Source organism: Lathamus discolor, chromosome 14 (assembly GCF_037157495.1).
Source record: "Lathamus discolor isolate bLatDis1 chromosome 14, bLatDis1.hap1, whole genome shotgun sequence".
Taxonomy (NCBI): domain Eukaryota; kingdom Metazoa; phylum Chordata; class Aves; order Psittaciformes; family Psittacidae; genus Lathamus; species Lathamus discolor.
Window position 1 is genome coordinate 1957568 of NC_088897.1, and position 18212 is coordinate 1975779.

General features: G+C 35.9%; 1 protein-coding gene across 11 annotated transcripts in view; it reads left to right on the forward strand.

The window, feature by feature from the left end:
- BRIP1 (BRCA1 interacting helicase 1) overlaps positions 1-18212 on the forward strand; it is a 115660-nt gene that overhangs the window by 3024 nt on the left and 94424 nt on the right. For all 11 annotated transcript variants that reach the window (XM_065694577.1, XM_065694578.1, XM_065694572.1 and 8 more), the window contains 11 exons: positions 19-210; positions 504-631; positions 1511-1645; positions 7886-8179; positions 8652-8873; positions 9280-9479; positions 12830-12962; positions 13482-13633; positions 13940-14111; positions 14220-14357; positions 14758-14919. In XM_065694577.1, coding sequence (XP_065550649.1) covers positions 19-210; positions 504-631; positions 1511-1645; positions 7886-8179; positions 8652-8873; positions 9280-9479; positions 12830-12962; positions 13482-13633; positions 13940-14111; positions 14220-14357; positions 14758-14919 — 1928 coding nt within the window. The remainder of the gene's footprint in view (positions 1-18; positions 211-503; positions 632-1510; positions 1646-7885; positions 8180-8651; positions 8874-9279; positions 9480-12829; positions 12963-13481; positions 13634-13939; positions 14112-14219; positions 14358-14757; positions 14920-18212) is intronic.

Genomic DNA, 18212 nt, shown 5'->3' on the forward strand with positions numbered 1-18212 from the left:
AATGACTGTGTCCTTTAGAGAAACCACTGCTTACATCGTCATGTGAAAAAGAAGACAGAAAGCCAGAGACCTCACCGCTGTGTCGCTGCACATGTCACTCCCACTGTAAGAGCAATGAGGCAGCAACGAGTGTGAATCATGGTGCTTCTTCTATTACTAATTATGAACCAGGAAGTTCTGTAAAACCTGGAAGCCCACTAACAAGCACAGGTAACTTCATACCCAGACTGCTAAAAATCTGTCCTGGAAGTCAGATACAGAGCCAGTGATGTCAAGCTTTTTTGCTTTCATGTCAGGGACTTCTTTACTGTTGTAATAGCAGATTAGTACATGATTCTGCCTTGTGTGGAAATCTATGTGGAATGATGGTTAATATGTCTAGGAATGTCTAATGCCATCTTCTATATCATGTGTATTTATAGTAAATTACATTTTTAAAATATTGCCCTTACTTAATGCATTCCTAGTATTGAACATACCTTTTATTTTATTTTTCATTACAGAATGTAAGGAAAATGAAACACTGGCTTCAAAATTGTCTGCCAAAAAAAGGTTATCGCTACATGACAATGAGAATGATGATTTTCAAGTAGACAGAAAAAGGATTCGTCCTTTAGAAACTGAGCAGCAGGTGAGGAAAGTTTATTTGCAATAAAATAATCCAGGCGTAGCTCAACAAAGCTGTCAAATAACAATCAACATTTCAGAGAAGGGCTTAGAGAATAGCTGAGTCTCAGTCATAGTTTCGACTGACATCTTTTTTTCATTTGTATTGTCACTTGTTACAAAGGAGTCCATTGTTGCTCAAAATTGTTCATAATATCATGTCCTCAATTACGTTTTGCATATTTAAACACTTAATATCCTCAAAACTTATTTGTACGCAGTTGATCCACACTATTGAGTCAAAGCATGAGATTCTAGAGTTGAAAGTGCCCTTGCAAATACATATTAGAAACTCAAATAAGGCTGTTAATGTATTCAAGTTCTGATTTATTTTATCCTGTCAAATGCAGCTATCTCTGGCCTACTATGTAGAGTGCAACATTTCTGTCATGTTTTCACCTGTGCCAGTCGCATGAATTAGTACTTGCACTGTAAACAGCTTTTATGTTGCTCTGGAGTATTGCTCAGATGGTTGCCTTTGTTTAGGTTTTCAGATCAGTATGGCTTGGTTTTATTTCTCAGTTATGAAAGTTCTGCTTATGTCAATCTAGTATTATAATTCCTATCAGTTTTGTTACAGTGGAGAATTAAAGAAGAAAAGCTCAGCAGTAATTACAGATTTTGTTGTTACTGTTACTGAGTTTTTTAATTAAGACTTTATAGCTTTTCCCAGACTGTTGTGTGGCTTAGATTTAGTTGAACTGTTAAAAAATATTAGTGATGCACTGTGTTACTGAAACAGACTCAGTGGAAAACAGTTGAAAGAAAATCACTGACTGCCAGTGTAAGCACATACTTCTGCCCAGTGTGTTTGAGCACAGTACATTTTTTTTTTTTCCAACAGGTTAGAAAACGTCATTGTGTTGCAAAAGGAGTCCAGCTTGTTGATGCTTTAGAAGTTTATAATCAGAGAAAAAATGGAGAGCTGATTGTTCACTCTGAGAAATGTGCAAACCCCACCACTTTTTCTCCCAAACCAGTAAGTAATACAGTAATATTGTTTATATCAGGACTTTTAGTTCAAGAGCAGTTTAAAAAAAATTTGCTGTAAAGAGATTATGCATGAAATACAGCTTTTTAATATGGTTTCAGAAAACACTGTACCTCTGGCTGCATTACAGCCTAATGGAAAGGTTTCCAAGTATGTAAGTTGCTTTAGAGTAATAGTGAACTTTGTCGCTATTGCTGGCAAGAACTGCAGTGGCTTTTGCTCCTAATGGTGCTGTTTAACCAATGTGGTTTGCAAAGTGTGAATTATTTCTGTGAAAGTTGTTCTTCTAAACAGCGATTGAACTCTTTTGCACCATGGCTCTCCAGTAGCACAGAATCTGGCCTAGCAATTCTGCCTGTGAACTTTCCATATGTGACAGCAATTGTAAAGCAGCTGTAAATCTGTTTGTTATATTTCTACTTATAGTAGATTTATGATATCGTGGAAGAACTTGAAATTAGGACCATAGAAATTGAGTGACATCAGGAGTGTAGATTTTGTTCAACTTCCTATTTGTTATTTTGTGGCATATGTAGTAAATAAAAGACAGCATTTAATATTAATAAATGTGCCTTTAAGCTGGAGAAAGTTTGAGCTGGTCATTACAATATATTATAACAAAAAATGAGTAATAAATACTGCACATGATTAAGAAATAAAATCCTGTGTGTTAATTGTGATAGAGTTGTGGTTTGGGTTTGGTTTTTTCTTTTTTTTTCCTGTTTTTTGTTTAGTTACCACTTTCCATAGCAGAAACTAGTTTTTCCAGCTTTCTGCTAAGCATTTTCTGCATTTCTTGGTATTTGAATCTCACTGATTTTACATAAAAGTTCGTTGAAGCAAAACCAGTGGAAGAAATCTGAGGCAGTAGAGAGATGTCAGGTGCCAAATTACATTAGTAATGTAGTTCCTATGAGTGTTTATCAAAGGCTGTGGCATAGAATAGAATCATAGAATAGAATGATAGAATAGTTTTTGTCTATATTAAAATGTAGGAGCATGCCATGATACCATGAAATTGTATGTTTGATACAAATAGAAGACAGGAATGAGGTCTCGTCTTTGTTTCATCGGTACAGAAATTTAGTTTCTTCTTTCAAAAGGCAAAGAATGTTCTCCCTTTCCAATATATATTTCTTATTTTTAGGTTGCTTTATGATAATACCCATCTGTAGGTAGCTTGGCTTCTAAGTACAGGGGGTTTTATGTATGTTTGGTAATTTCAGTTTCCACATCTTACAACAGCACTCGGCTCTTTGTATGTCCTAAATTAGGTTCTGTTTTAATCAGTGTGTGTTTTAACTTCAGGAGCTCTTTTCCAGTATGCTATACACTTGTGAAAACAAAGGAAGCCAAAAGCTTTGGTATTCCTTTAAGACACTGGGAGTTAAATCTTTTCTTGACAAAAGTGAATCTGTGTTCTAGGTCATTTGATGGGAACTAAATTTTGCCAGTTTTGGAAAGCTCTGTAGATTTTTTGAGTAGGATTTGAAATGCTTTGTGCCACTGAACTTCAGTTGCTGGTTTGAAGTACAAAGGCCAGCAGAGTGTGCTGTTGATTTTCAAATAAAAAGACCTTTCTTCCTTCATTGTAAAATTTGCTTTGGTGCTTTGGTACTTTGGTGTGGGTATCTGAAAAACTTTATTTACAACTTCTAGAAAGTTCATGTAGTGAAGTAAACTGAAAACTTTGGGTATAGATCAACTAACTGTTATAAAATATTGAACCATATTCTGATTTTCTGAGAAAATTTTTGTAACAGTACCTGTGCTATACCCGTTTCCGTTATAATGTGCTCTCCATGGGTCTGAGTTTGCAGATAGCCAGTATGGTGTACTATTCAAAGTTCAAATACTATGCTGTTTAGTACTTCTTTTAGAGAGAAGTAACCTAAGAAGACATAAAAGAAAAAGAAGAAATTATTTTTAAGAATTAAATAGTAAGGTATTATTTACCTGCAGTGATCCTCAGAAGACTGAGAGCTGAAACAATTGTCAAGAAACAATTGCAGAAAGTAAGGCCCTATTTATCATTAGTAGTTCTGTGGCTTAACTACATTAAGACATGAAGAGCATCGCGACATAGGCTGGTAGGTTAGTTTTCTAGTGTAGCTTATGAAACAAAGTCAGCTGAGGTGATGTTCAGCACTTACCATAATGGACTATATATTTAGGATGATGCAATAATGCAATAAAAATATTTTCTTAATCAATGAAATAATCCTGATTTGTATAGCTTGTGTTTTACTGTAGTCAATCCTGTGCTTAAAGCAAATTTAGTTTCTTGTCAAGCTCTTTTTTATAGCCCAAGAGAGAGAATGGGTTGGTTGTAAGAGCATGAGAGGCACTTCCAGTGCTGCTGCATCAGATGAACAGCAATGTAGAGCCCAGTGGGTGAGGATCTTCTGCCTGAGGTGACTGACTGTTTTTAGCTGCTTTCAGTCCACAGCCTGGGAATCCATTTTTATCCTTCTGCTGTTAATCCTTGGAAGAGAGGGCAGTTCTAGTGTGAGTTTAGATGGGAAATTATACCCTTAAGGTACTCTCTTGATTAATTCTGTCAAAGCGTGCAGTCTGAGAAACTGGGGCAGCTGGGTTGAGGAACCCCCATTTATACCAGGTAAAAAAAGTAAACAGTAAATGGAGAGTAGTGTAACAAACACTTGGGGTATCAAAAAACAGCTGTGAAAAGAATCTGTCTTAATGTGCTAGCCCATTGCAGTTTAACATATTGCTTACAACCTTCACAAAGGAGTTTGAGTGACTTCTGTTACACATTCCAGGAGACTGGCAGCCTGTTACAATCAGGGTCTGGACTTCAGAATAGGCTAATTTACCACGATGGGATGAAGAAAGTTGTGGATTTGTATTACATGCTCTCACCTGACACCGTATCTGATCCTTTTTCTGCTGACTGACATTTTGAATGAGCTCTTTGAAGCAAGTTCCAGCTTAATTAAAACGTTTGCTTGGTTAGCAGTGATCTGTGAAAGCCTGTGATAAATATTGAACTGGGTTCACCTGCTGGTTACTGTGAGAGGATAAACAGCTGCTTTGTGTACTTTAATGAAGAGGCTGCAGCACCAGCAGAATACTGTGCTTTTTGAGAGCTTATAAAGGAATAGCTGAAAAGCTCTGGTAATGTCACTGCTGATATCTTACTAGATTGTGCTTGTGTGATATTTCACACAAGAGGTATTCACTGCTGTATCATTCAGATGGCTTTGTAACCAGGAAATGTAGATGAAGATACGAAGAACTCCTCTTACCTCTTTGTGTTTCAAAGATCATAGCCTCAGTGTTTGTTTAGCTCTATTTTACACGTAGGACAGGTTGGTGGACTTGATGATTCCTTTTTAAATCAGACTTCCACGTTTTTGCCATATAAATATTGATGTGATAGGCTGTTTTATCTAGCCCCTGACAGAAGTAAAACCAAGTTAGATTAGCCTAAGGTCCGTACAGTCTGGTGTCTGATCTCTAACAGCATCTGTTACTGGGTGTTTCTGATTAAACTGCAGAAAGCAGAGAAGTATCTTCCCCCCACACACACACACACTCTCTCTCTCTCAACTGAAAATCTAGACCCCAAATATGAACAGCTGAAAATATGTTTAGTTCTGAAGCCAGAGGGTGTTATAAAGTAGTTTTTTGTTGTCTTAATATTTTTATGTTTTACATACTTATACTTGGCTCCCCACTTCCAATTCTTTCCTAATAAATAGAAACTTTGTCTAATTTTATTATAATTTAACCAGCGTTCTCTTTGTTGTGTCTCTAAAAATTTGTACTTTAAGAGGCAACACTGCTATGGAAACTGCCATATTGGAGTTACCACTTTGTTCAGCTGGAGACTATTTTCTTTCCTTTTGCTGTAGTAATGGGAGAATAACGCCACATTAGATTTTGGAGTGTGATATTAACAGTAAATTCTTTTTGTAGACATACAGAATTAAGACAGTTTAGTTTCAATAAATTTAAAGATGGCCACACCATTTTCTAAAGCATAAAAGTGCAAATTGACATGTTTGAATAATGTGCAAATAGCAGGAAGAGCTCAACTTTTAAACTGTTTTAACCAGTTTCTTCAAGTTTTTCTTCGTTATAAAGCTCCTTCTAAAAAGGTTTTATTTATGTATTTACATATATCTGGCTAATGGTGTTTGTGGCTTTCAGATATTTATGTATACTCTTATGAGTTACTATAAATGAGCCTGAGTTTGCAGCTTTTGCAATGTTGATTTCTTCAAAATAAAATTTGCTTTTCAAAGCGAAAGGTAACATTTGAAAACTGGAACATGGGCTAAAGTGCTGCTTAAAGCCAGTATTATGCCAATTTCACACCTTTTAAAAAAAACTTTAAAGGCCACCTGTAAACCACTGTCATTTAGAAGCCTTACACATAAGAATACTTAATTCTTTTAATAAAAATGAAATACATCTGGTTGTTTGTTTTGTGTTTTTTTTTTTTAAACCCATCATAGAAGAGCTTTCAGTTCATACTCATGTATATATTTATTTGAACTCCATTTTCCTTTTGTTAGAAAAACTTTTGCAAAATAGCTGCCTGATTGGTCCTAATAATTTTCTATTACTTTTATTTGGCAAACTAAATGTCAGGCTGAGCAGTGGTGTATTAGAGGTATGGTATCATGTTGGAATTCTGTGTATTTCTTTTAACTTTGAAACACAGTCTGACTTGAATTAAAATCAAAAGATGAGCATGTTCTTAAAGGCCCTACACAGTAACTGCTTCAGTTATATTAATTGTTAGCATGCTAGCAGTGTTTTCATTATTTCAAAGAGCAAAATAGAATGTAGGTAGAATTATTAAGGTACAATTTGCATTGCAGTTTTCTGTGTGAGTGCAAACACAGTTGGGTATTGCCACATATGTAACATATACCATATGTCAGCTGTTTCCTGCTTCGCTGTTGACAAGAGCCCTATTCATAACTCTTCTTTTTATCCTTTCAGTGAATAAGTAATTATTCAATATAGAAGGCAGGATATTTGGAACTGGCTATTTAATGTGGCAGCACACGGTAATGAAATCTGCTGTTACTGGCAACCTGAGAGGCGAATGTAACAATTCCAGCATGGGTGTAACTTTATCTGCTTTGAGGGCCTGTTTACTTGGCACATCAGTGAACCTTTTTTCCCAGTGAGTGACAGCTCCAGAAGGCTTACATTTACATGCATTCTATCATGTATTGTAATATTTAATGGCGGACAAGGCTGAGAGGGACGAAGGGTAATACGAACTTGCTTTTCCTCAGAGTGGAGGCTAAAACACAGCTTGATCTCCAGAGTTGTGGTGTAACACACAGCATGATTTGGCATTTGTTTATAATGGATAATCTTACTGATTACAATTAAAAGGGGAGGGAGGAGTATTTGAGTGGGCAACTGCATGTTGTTACTTGCACTGTCACCTGAAAATGAAATAAAAACGCTTTTACACTGGAAGAATTCTTTATTTTTTATGGGATATGTGTGGACATGGTTACTCACAAGTTACTTCTTTTCTGCTAGTCTCTTCACACTAATTACTACAATTTCATGGCAGTCTTTCCAGTACTTTACATTATGAGAGAGAGTGCTTCTCAGGAAGAAAAAATTACTTTTAACAAATATTTTACAGGACTAGGTTCTGTTTAGAATTATTCCCTATGTGTCTTTAATTCTCATACTTACTAGATGACCTTTGCCATTATGGCATGGCAAACATGTTTCTAATAGATACTGTGTGACATAGTCTGTTTTATCTGCAGATTTCATTAAACTGTCTAGATTTTTTCTGTTTGCTTTAAGGTAAAAATGTTCTAAGGATTTTAATTTGGGTGTCTGGTCCCAAGGTTGTCTTCACTGAAGGTGCTGAACACTTCTTGTTCTGTAACAGAAGTGTCCTTATGGTGAAGCTCAAATACAAGAAGTTTGTTTGCCTGTGTACATACTTAAGTAGAATAATAACTCTTTCTGCAATTGGGTTATGATAAAGTTGTATCTAATGACTGCCAGAAGTTTTTTAAGATTTTTCAGGCATGAGGACATGGTGTCTGTGCTTTAGCATTTCTAAACTTTCTGCAGGTTGATAGGCCACCTTGGTGATTTGAGTGACTAACTTAAACTATCCTAGAGGGCATTTTCTAAATAGATCATAAACAGATTTATTATGTTCATCTTACAGTGGGATTTTGTTAATCTTTTTTTTGTCTTGGGTTGCAGTCTTCTGGCCCTTGTACTGAGTGTTCCTGTTCTTCTGGAAAAGAAACTGATAAAGATGCTAGTAACAGGAAGAAGAAAGAAAATGGAGATCAGCCTTTCATTCCCAAAATATTTTTTGGAACACGAACACACAAGCAAATATCCCAGATCACCAGAGAGTTGAAGAGAACAGCATATTCCAGTGTCCCCATGACAATTCTTTCTAGCCGGGATTATACCTGTATTCATCCAACGGTATCTAATAGTGGTAGTAACAGGAATGAAATGTGTGTAGAGTTGCTGGAAGGAAAACATGTGAGTAATTTCATTTGAGAAAATGAACACTCTGTCAAACATGCTAAAATGTAGTTGAACAGTTAGAATGAGTAACATAGTTTACTTCTTTACACTATGTTTCTTAGATGCCTCCTGGTAATTCAGCTTAAATACTGTTAGAAAATGTGATGCACAGTATCAGTACCGAAAAAAAATTAAACAAATAAGAATAGTATTTATGACTGTAAGGTTAATGTTCTTAACAAGGCTTAAATTGTCTTTGCTTTTATGGATGAAGAAGAAGGAAGTGTCCTTTATTTTAGGAACATGAATTTGCTGGTTTTCTGTCTGACATGATGAGTTTGTCATTAGTGTCTGACATAAAAAAGTAGCTGTTAGGAATGTGTCCAGAAAATGAAGTCACATGCACATAACAATTTAGGGGATTTAATCTTACTTGATTTTCATTAGTATTTTGTAACCATGGACTATCTACCTTCTTTGCCTTTAGGGCAAGTCCTGTCTTTACTATCATGGTGTTCATAAACTCAGTGAACACCATGCACTACAGTCGGCACACAGAGTGTATCAGGCTTGGGACATTGAAGATCTAGTGAGCCTGGGAAAGAAGCTTCGTGCCTGTGCGTATTTTGCAGCCAGAGAACTCATGGTGGGCGCAGATATTGTATTTTGTCCGTATAATTATCTTCTGGACCCACAGATACGGGAGAGTGTAAGTATATTTGTAAGGAAGAGATTGCAATAACTGAAGTTAAAGGGAGGTTAAAAACATAACGGCCAACTGAAATCTGATTTATATCCAAAATACTATCTACAGAATAACTCCTGAGTTAAGGTATTTTTCCTCTCTCTCTTCTTTTTTTTTTCTTTTTTTTTTTTTTTTTCCCAGAATAGGCATTTCTGTATTCCAAGGAATGCTTCCACTGGTCCCATACTCTGTCTGATCAGTTTGGGGCTTGTCGGTTTGGTTTTTTTAATCAATGGAAGGTAAACCCTTGCAAACTTCCCAGTTGTTTGGTTTATGGAGAATGTGGTAGGTTCAGATTATATTAATCCAGACTTTTTTAACAGCATCCTGTTTTTCACTTTGTTTTACTAGATCATGATTTTCTTTTTAGATGGAAATTAACCTAAAAGGCCAAGTAGTCATTTTAGATGAAGCCCATAATATTGAGGACTGTGCTCGAGAATCAGTGAGCTTTGGTGTTACAGAAAGTCAACTAAAAGCTGCTCAAGAAGAGCTAGACTTCATGGTCAACAACAACATCAGACAGAAGGATCATGAACAGCTACACGCTGTGTGCTGCTCTCTGACAAAGTAAGGCAACTCTTTCTAATTTTGTTACATCAATTAGCAGTTTTTAAAGTTACAATTAGGTTCCTTTTGCTGATGCAATTTACTGGTTGCTATTTTGCAACTGAGGTATACTTCAAACTATGGAGTCACCCAGTTTTTGTTCATTTGAGGAATTCAGAGGGTTTTGATATAGCTAAAAAAACCCATTCATCTTACTCAAAGACAAACACTGAAATCCTGTTTGAAAAGTATGTTTCCTCTTGAATGATTCACTGATCTTTATGGGGGTTACTGTCCTAACTTAGGAAGTTCTGTATGAAAACTTTACCTGAGATAAATAATTTTTCTCTTTCACATGTTTCTGTTAGCTTACACAACAAATAGTAACAGCATTATTTTGTCAAAGCATTATGTAGTTTACATTTATAAAATACTTTCAGAGCCTTGGGCAGGAGGTGTTTGGAGCAGGCTGGAATCTGTTCGTGGAACCAGACTGGAATCTATTTGGAATGGGTTCTTCATAGGTGAAAGTGAATTTATCAGTCATGCCCTTTGTTTTCCCTGTGAAACAACTTGAAAAAAGTAAAACTTAGGTACATGCAAATTCTCAGAAGAGACTAAAGTCTGTAGAGAATTCAGGTAGCAACCTCTTTGAACAAAGCATGCACGATCTTTCCCTTTTGAATTTCTGATTATTCTCATGAAGAAGTTGTCCACACAGGATTACTGGTCGTTCCTGGACTGTATCAGTAGAATGTGGTTTTAATGATTTGCTTTTGTACTGAAATTGAAACCAAGGATATGCTGAATCTCTTAGTACCTGTTTTGTTGAAACACAAGGATAGAGGAGTCCAGCAGATGGAGAAATGTGGATGATTGAGGGAGTGGTTTTGAAAGCAGGAGTTGATCAGTAAGGCAGAAAGAAGCTCAAAACCCAGATGTTCTCATTTTTGCTTCTTTCTGCACCCACAGAGGAAAAGGTAGTAAGAGTGGAAAAAAAAGGTAGCCTTCAGAAACTATGGAAATAGAACAGGAAGCAGAAGACCTGAGCAGAAGTTAAAGATCATGAGATGGGATGGAACAAAAGCAAATGGCCGGGGTCAGAAGCTCAGGAAAGAGGACAAGAAATAAGGGGTGAAGGCAAAAGTCTTATGCATGGAGTGGGAACATGAGGAAGTTGAAACAAAATCAGAAGAATTTATCACCACTAAAGAATTTGGAATTTAACTCTGTAGCCCTTAATTTTTGAATTTTTCATGTGAGGGATCCAGGGACTGAAAGAGTTCAGAAACTCTGCTGATGAAACCTGGAGCAGCAAACTCAGCAGAATAAAAGTGAATAATGATACAAGTGGCTTTGAAGTGAACTGAACTCTGATTAAGTGCATGTCAAGATTGTCATTTTGTTGCATTAGTGGCTGATGAAATAGACTTCATAGTACACTACAGCAAGTCTCCCTTCTGAGAGTTAATGTTTATGTGTCACAGAAGCTGATTCTCCTACCTTAGATACTTGAAATGTTAAATTTTAGTAAAAGATAAGAATAGCATGGCTGGAGATTTGACTGCCTCAAGCTTTTTAACCTTATCAGAAAAACTAAGGATGATTGTCATGGCAAATTTTCCAATAGCATGGAAAGCAGAAGACTGGGTGTGAATAGCCAGTAATTGGTAAAATGCAGGGTGAGGTGGCTTTGCCACATGCATGGGTAAATAGAAAAAACTCATTTCAGTTATAAAGATCCTGGACCTTCATTCTAGAAAGCACTTAAGCATGGGCTTAGTGCCACAGAGCTGCTAAAATGACTATTCTGAGAAATTTGAAGGTGTACCATTGGAGGCATACTGTCAAGCTTTTCTGATGAGATGCAGATTTACCAGGACAAATTATGTTGTTCAGTGGAGTAGGCTGTGTCAGCAATGGGATTTTTTTGGTAGGGAGAGAAGGAGCAAATGCACTTTCTTGAATTGAAGGCACATTTGTAACATTTGTCATATCTTTTCCTGAAAATACTGCATGCTTCGCTTCAAACCCATAGATATCTTTTTGGGAATCAGGTTAATTTTATTCATGTTTACTGCTGTATTCTAAAAATAAATTAAGAGCTATTTCAAGTAAATGCTTTGACAGTAGATTTAATTGGATGGAAATTATTCTGGGATTTGCTTTTTTTGATGATATTTTAATATTAGGAAGGTTACTGTGTTAAGTTTGTGTTTGCATTTATAGAGTGACCATTTAAAAAGTATGTGATGGTTTTTGAAGTTCTTAACAGGTAGACAGAAGTTTTATATTTGCAGACATGTTTTATCCGTTGTAAATCTGTGTCATTCTGTCACAGTGGCAGTTTTCTAATTTTAGTTCCAGATCTTTCTGATCCTGTGTTTGAGGAAATGGTCAAGTCCTGCCTGTGTTAGTGATCATCATAGCTTAATAAGAAAAAGCAAATTATAGTCAAAGAAGTGATTGTTCTGGTAGTATTTATGGGGGTTTGTTTCCGTTTAACCTGGCAAAAGGAAAGGTTTGGTTTTTTTTTTTTAATTGTTCCATTGATCAGATTATTTGCAGAGACATGACAGGAAATCTGGCACTGAAACAGTCACTGAGCCTTGTTGCTTTTGTTGATAATGAATAACTATTTTTACAGGTAAATACTTTGAACTGTTATAGAAATGACAGCTGTCTTTCTGATGCCTCCTGTTGGTTGATGAAATGGACAGCTTCGGCATTTCCTGACAAGGAGGAAGCCTGCCTGCTCTCTAGACAGAGAGAAGGTCTCATAGTACTGCAGGGATGATAGAGGACACATTCAGTTAGAAAAAATATTATCTGTGCCACAAATGAGGCAATCTACATATTTAGATCAGGTTTTCAGAAAGTCCTATCATGTTTTGCATTGTACATACAGCTGTAATTCTGCTTCATTTTCAAATTGTAGCAGTTAGAAATACCTGCAGATAGACCTGCACTTTTTATTGCCCCGTGGTGAACTAGCATCAGCTAGAGTAAAAATGAGTGGCTTGGAAAGTACAGCAGAAATCTTTCTTAAATGAGCCTGACATGTTATATTGTGTATTTTAATCCTTTTTCTTTATTGTGAAGATATTATGTGATGATAAAATAGAATGCTATAGGGACAAATTTTCTTCTCGCCTTCAATGAGCTGCATCATGAGCAGTTCCCTAGAAGTTAGTTCAACAGTGACAAAGAGACATATAGGAAAGCAGATTCTCTGTACTTAGATGTAATAAAATATTCACCATCAACATCATAGAAGTCTGGTGCAATTTTTGAGCTTTGGTTTGTACATGTAAAGTATCTCTAAATATCTAAAATTAATGCTGAAGTTATTTCTGATTTTCTTTTTACAGCTGGTTAAAGGAGAGCTCTAGTCAGCTGGTCGAAAGAGGGTATGAAACTGCTTTTAAGGTTTGGAGCGGAAAAGAAATGCTTAGCATTTTGCACAAAATGGGAATAACTGATACTACTTTTCCCATTTTACAGGTAATGTTGTATGCTATATAACTGAGTACCAGAGTGCACAATATTGATGTTGTTAAACATCTTAAAATGTAAATGAGTTTAAATGCTAACAGGTCTTTTAATTTATTGCAATACTAAAAAACAGTGTAAAGAGGATGCCTGATGAAAACCATGAATATTCCACTTGAGCTACTGGGATTTATGAAGAACCAATGTTTTAAAGGATATAACTGATAATGTGCAATTATTTAAATTGCAGCATTGAGTCAGTAATAGTTTTGTCTATTTTGTCCATCTGCATTTTTCTTGACTATTGAAATGTGTTTACCCTATTTTCAATTTTATCCCTCCCTTCTGTATAAGCCAAACACTTTAAAGATGTTGTTACTTTTCCCTTCCAATTCTGTCTTCAGTCTGACTATATGGGTGTTTTAGGTGAACTTTTAAAGCAATGTGCTGGAACTCTTGTATCTGTATTAGCTTTGGTTTTGAGAAGGTACTTAGAATGTTATTAATGTGGAATTTGTTTGCCTCTCATAGAAACATTTAGCTGTTGTCCTGGAAAAAGAAGAAAAAGTATCAATGTTCGGTAAAGAGGAACTGATTGAGATACCAATTGTGAGCCCTGCCACTCAGATGGTGCTGAAGGGGTTATTCATGGTTCTCTTATATCTTTTTAAAGATAAGAGCAGGTCAGTTAAAGTCCGTAGCATGAGCAGTGTGGTGGTGGCGAATTCAGCTGCTTTGACAAAACACCTCTTTTGTTTGTGAACCCCTCAGTTATGGTGTTTGGCTTCTGAGCTGCTTCTGGATTACATCTTATTTTAAAATATGAATTATTATAAAGTTTCACTGTTTTTTTAGAAAGTATGAAATTCTTTTTTATACTTAATTGTAAATGCCTTGTAGCAACACAGATTTTGCTTTGTATGAGCTTAATGCTTACACTTTCAATTCTTTCTTGTAGGATTTTTTCATATTATTGTATCTCTCTGTAGGTTTGCGGATGACTACAGAGTTGCTTTACAACAAACTTACACCTGGGTGAATGAAAACCAACTCGATGCTTCAGATACAAGTGCCTTCTTTGCACGGCCCAGGCGTAAAAAGAATTTGCGGCAGAAAACTGTAGTCCACATGCTTAATTTTTGGTGCTTGAATCCTGCTGTGGTAAGCTGGGTGTGAAGTAGAAGACCTTTAGTAATTTTAGTCATAACAAATGCATATAAGTAATCAGTGCAATCACTTTGAGTTCCTCGTTTTCTTTGTCCATCCTAGGCTTTTTCTGACTTAAATGATGTGAGAACAATTGTTCTGACATCTGGTACACTGTCTCCAATGGATTCCTTTTCTTCAGAGCTTGGTGTGAAGTTTTCTATTCAGTTGGAGGCAAATCACATTATTCGGAACTCACAGGTAAACTGTTGCATTGTGGTTCCCTCTCCTTAGGTGTAATGATGGCCATTGGATGAGAAATAGTAACTGTTGATGACAAACCCGTTCTATAAGTGTAAAAAGGAATGTACAGAACTATTGCTTGGATTAATGCAACTATATAGTACATTTTCAAATGGAAAAAGGGGCAATTTTAAATGTGTTCCTGGAAAAGTTGATGTTGTGCTGTACTGGTAAACAGCCATCTTAGCAGTTATTGCACTTTCTCTTCTGTTTTTAAGTACTGGAATTAATTTGTTTAGAAATCTAATATCTCAATATTTCCCCTCAAAATTGATATTTCATTTGTTAACCTCAAGTAATTTAATACAGTTCGTGCTGCGTATTTTAGAATTAACTTTTTAAATATGAACTACACCAGGTTTGGATTGGCACCATTGGAGTGGGCCCTAACGGTCGGAAGCTGTGTGCCACGTTCCAGCATACAGAGACCTTTGAGTTCCAGGATGAGGTGGGAGCACTTCTGCTTTCAGTTTGTCAAACAGTAGCCCAAGGAATTTTGTGCTTTTTGCCATCCTATAAGGTAAGGAAATCTTAATTTGTATTCTTCCTTTGAAACCACACACATTTTGCTTGAAAATGTACTGTGTAATCTCTTGCTTTATGCATCAACATATATCAATGTTTATAAAATAAATGTAATAACACATTGTGATGACATTTTATTGTCAGGTCTTGAATTTCCTATAGGCTGGTGTACAAGTTTGTTTTTATGAAAACCCGTGTCTATATTTGTTTTCAGCAGGTGTCTGGATCTTAGTGAATGGGTACAATTTTTTCAGTTTTACAAAACAAGCCAGATTGATCTGCAGGGTTTTTTTAATTGTTTCCCTGAACGTTTTGAAACTATTATAAAAATCCCCCAACCTGATCTTTGTAACGCACATCAGGAAAGGAAAATCTATGTGTGTAACTCGACAGCAAGAATGCCTTAGCATGTTCTCTGTGTGCTACTTGAATGCTGTATTCATCCAGTTAATTTCTTACTTCCTTGTTTCTTGTTCCATTTCACTTCATTGGAGATTCTGGTGTATTTTCCTTGAGTCAGGGGAATCGCTCACTGGCATTGTCTGAAAGGAATCTAATTTCTCAATTTCAAATTATGTCATATCTAATTTCACTGACAACAGATATCTAAGTATGGTTAATCTGTACCTCACAGTGGTTCTGCTTTCTTCTCTCAGTTCTTTCTTACTGTTATTTATGGTCAGCTCTGTGGAACAGGAATATAAACCTGCAATATGATTCTGTAATTCATACCCATTTGTCTTGTAATGCTTGCAAGAGTGTGACTTTTTTCATTTGGAACCATCATTTATGATTTTAAAAAATCCTCTGAACAAAGAAAACAAAAACCTCTCAAAAACCCCCCAAACACACAAAATCCTACCAAATGAACAACCCCCCCAGCGAATGGAAATAACAGATTCAACCATTTCCCTCATCTCAAAGGTTCCTTAAGAGGAAAATAAGAAAAATTTAAAAAAGAGAAAGAAATAATTTCCTTTATTTTTCTTTTTTTTTTTTTGTTTTTCTCTGAAGTCTTTATAATAGTTTTGTTTAACTGATGAGGCTGCAAAGTGATGGGTTTTTCTTTACTGGGTGTCTATAATTACAGTTATCGATGCAATTACTGACAGTAACCATTAGGTGACCACATGAGACCAGGTAATGTACAGTCACTGGTAAAGCAGGTTACTGACTATACATTTACTTCACCTGGCTCAAGACACTGCACTTATATGCATAGTTAATGATCTGAAAAGAAACTTTGCATTCAATTTATTGAAGAATTGAAACAGGAGTATTGTCATTATTCTTTTTACTCCGGTGTATGATGTTGAACAGTATGTGATGGTTGATCTTAGGTATCCAAACCTAAGAAATATTTATGAAAGCTTTATATGAGAATAGTAATCTGAATTGAAAGCATAGAGAGAATTTGTAATAACATTTAATAAGGAAGGAAAGAGATTGCTGGACAGCTCTTGTACCCTCCCCCTCTCACTGCCCTTATGTTTCACTGAAAGGTCATTTAGCTAAACACAGTGAGTGGTCTTTTTTCTTTGTGGGAACACTTCCATGATCCTAGCAAAAATATTGATAAATATAAATTGCAGACAATTGAAGGATGATATTTTTAAATCACATTGCCAATATTTTTCTACTGATGCCCTTTTTCATTCCACTTTTACTATTCTGGATCGGGTTGCCTGAAAGTCTGAGATTAATATGTTGAAAACACAGAATAGTGTAAGCATAAGCATATTAGTCCAGGGAAAACAAGGTATTTTTCTTTTATCATCATACAGAATATGGCTTACCTGCACATTTACATTTCAAACCTGATTTTCAGAGACTGTTGTGAGGAAGTTGCTCTATCTCTAAAAAACCCCACAGCTTTTAAAGAAATTGTTCAAAGCTATCAAGATCTGATTAATCTACGTGTCACATACATCACTAAATTAACCATTATGAGTTAAGCAAATTTTTTGAGGGTTTTATGAATTGGAGTTTCAACTTCGGATTAAGTGAAAAATAAAGTTTTTCAGTGTCTGGAAGGCTGATGGCAATGCTCTGAATGTTGAGTACTATCTATGCAGATGATCTGATGGAGCTTGAATTTAGGCATGTACACTGGATGTCAGTTTGGTTACACTTATAAATGTATTTTCCAGTGCAATGTTCTCTTTCAGTTTTAAGAATCAGAAGCCCTGTTTCTTGGATGGCTCTGTCTGGTTCAGTACCTCATTTTCAGCACTCATCCTGCCCATTCTTTGTTACCTGTTTGCCTGAAAATGTCCTTGATAGTTATCCCAAATTCTTTTGCTTTGTAAATAGTTTTATTTTTCCGGAAAGCCCGTTATTAATGTAATTCAGGTAGTAAATTGTATGTTACTTTAAAGGGTTTAGATACAAGGAGATGTTAAGGACAGAAATAGCACTTTTGTTCATTTCTGTTCACTTTGAATTTTGTTCACTTTAATAAAATATAGGTAAATGTTCTTTTTCATTGTAGGAATGGTAAATCACCACTTTTTTGCCTCAGTCTGTGGAAACAGGAAAAAGTGGAGGGTCTAACCTCTGCCACAGGAAGCAGAAGTTGAGAACCCTACCTGAGGCAGTTTGTGATGATTATGTTGGGACCCTAATGCAAGCACCGAGCAGTGTTTTCCTTTAGCTTGTCCTGTTAGGCAGAGCTTCCCTACACAATGTTGAAAATAAATTTCTGGTAGAAATAGAACAAATAATATAATTTAAATTTCCCTGTCTGGAATTTAAGGAGCTTTTATGAGTAGTATTTGTTTCTCTATATTTTTTCTGGAATTTCAGGTTGCTTTTTACACATGAAAGTAATGATCTACCAATACTTGGTGAAAGTGATGACTGACTCCTGTATTCATGTTAGAGCTGGAGAAACAAACTCTGGCAGAAATTTAGTGATGTTTCAGGCTTCTGAAGTGTATAATAGAAAAACTCTCTCTTACTCACCTAGGAGATGTCAAAGTACTAGAAAGTTTCCATGTACAAATAGAGGGCAAGTGAAATTTCTAAATGTCACCACATTAACCTAATCATAAAATGAAAAAACTGGCTCCTGCTCATAGAACATTGGAGATGGATGCTATAAATGTCAGCGGGGTCTGTTGGTGTAGCAGCTGGCGTTTCAATCACACACTCCTTCCAGTGCTAATGCGTGCAGAAAGCATCCATTAATGGCTTGCATTTTTCTCTATTAGTGCTTCTTTAGGTAGATTATTTCCTGGGAGATTGTAGATTTCTTTGAAGAAGCTGTCCACTGCCAGGAAGAGGTAG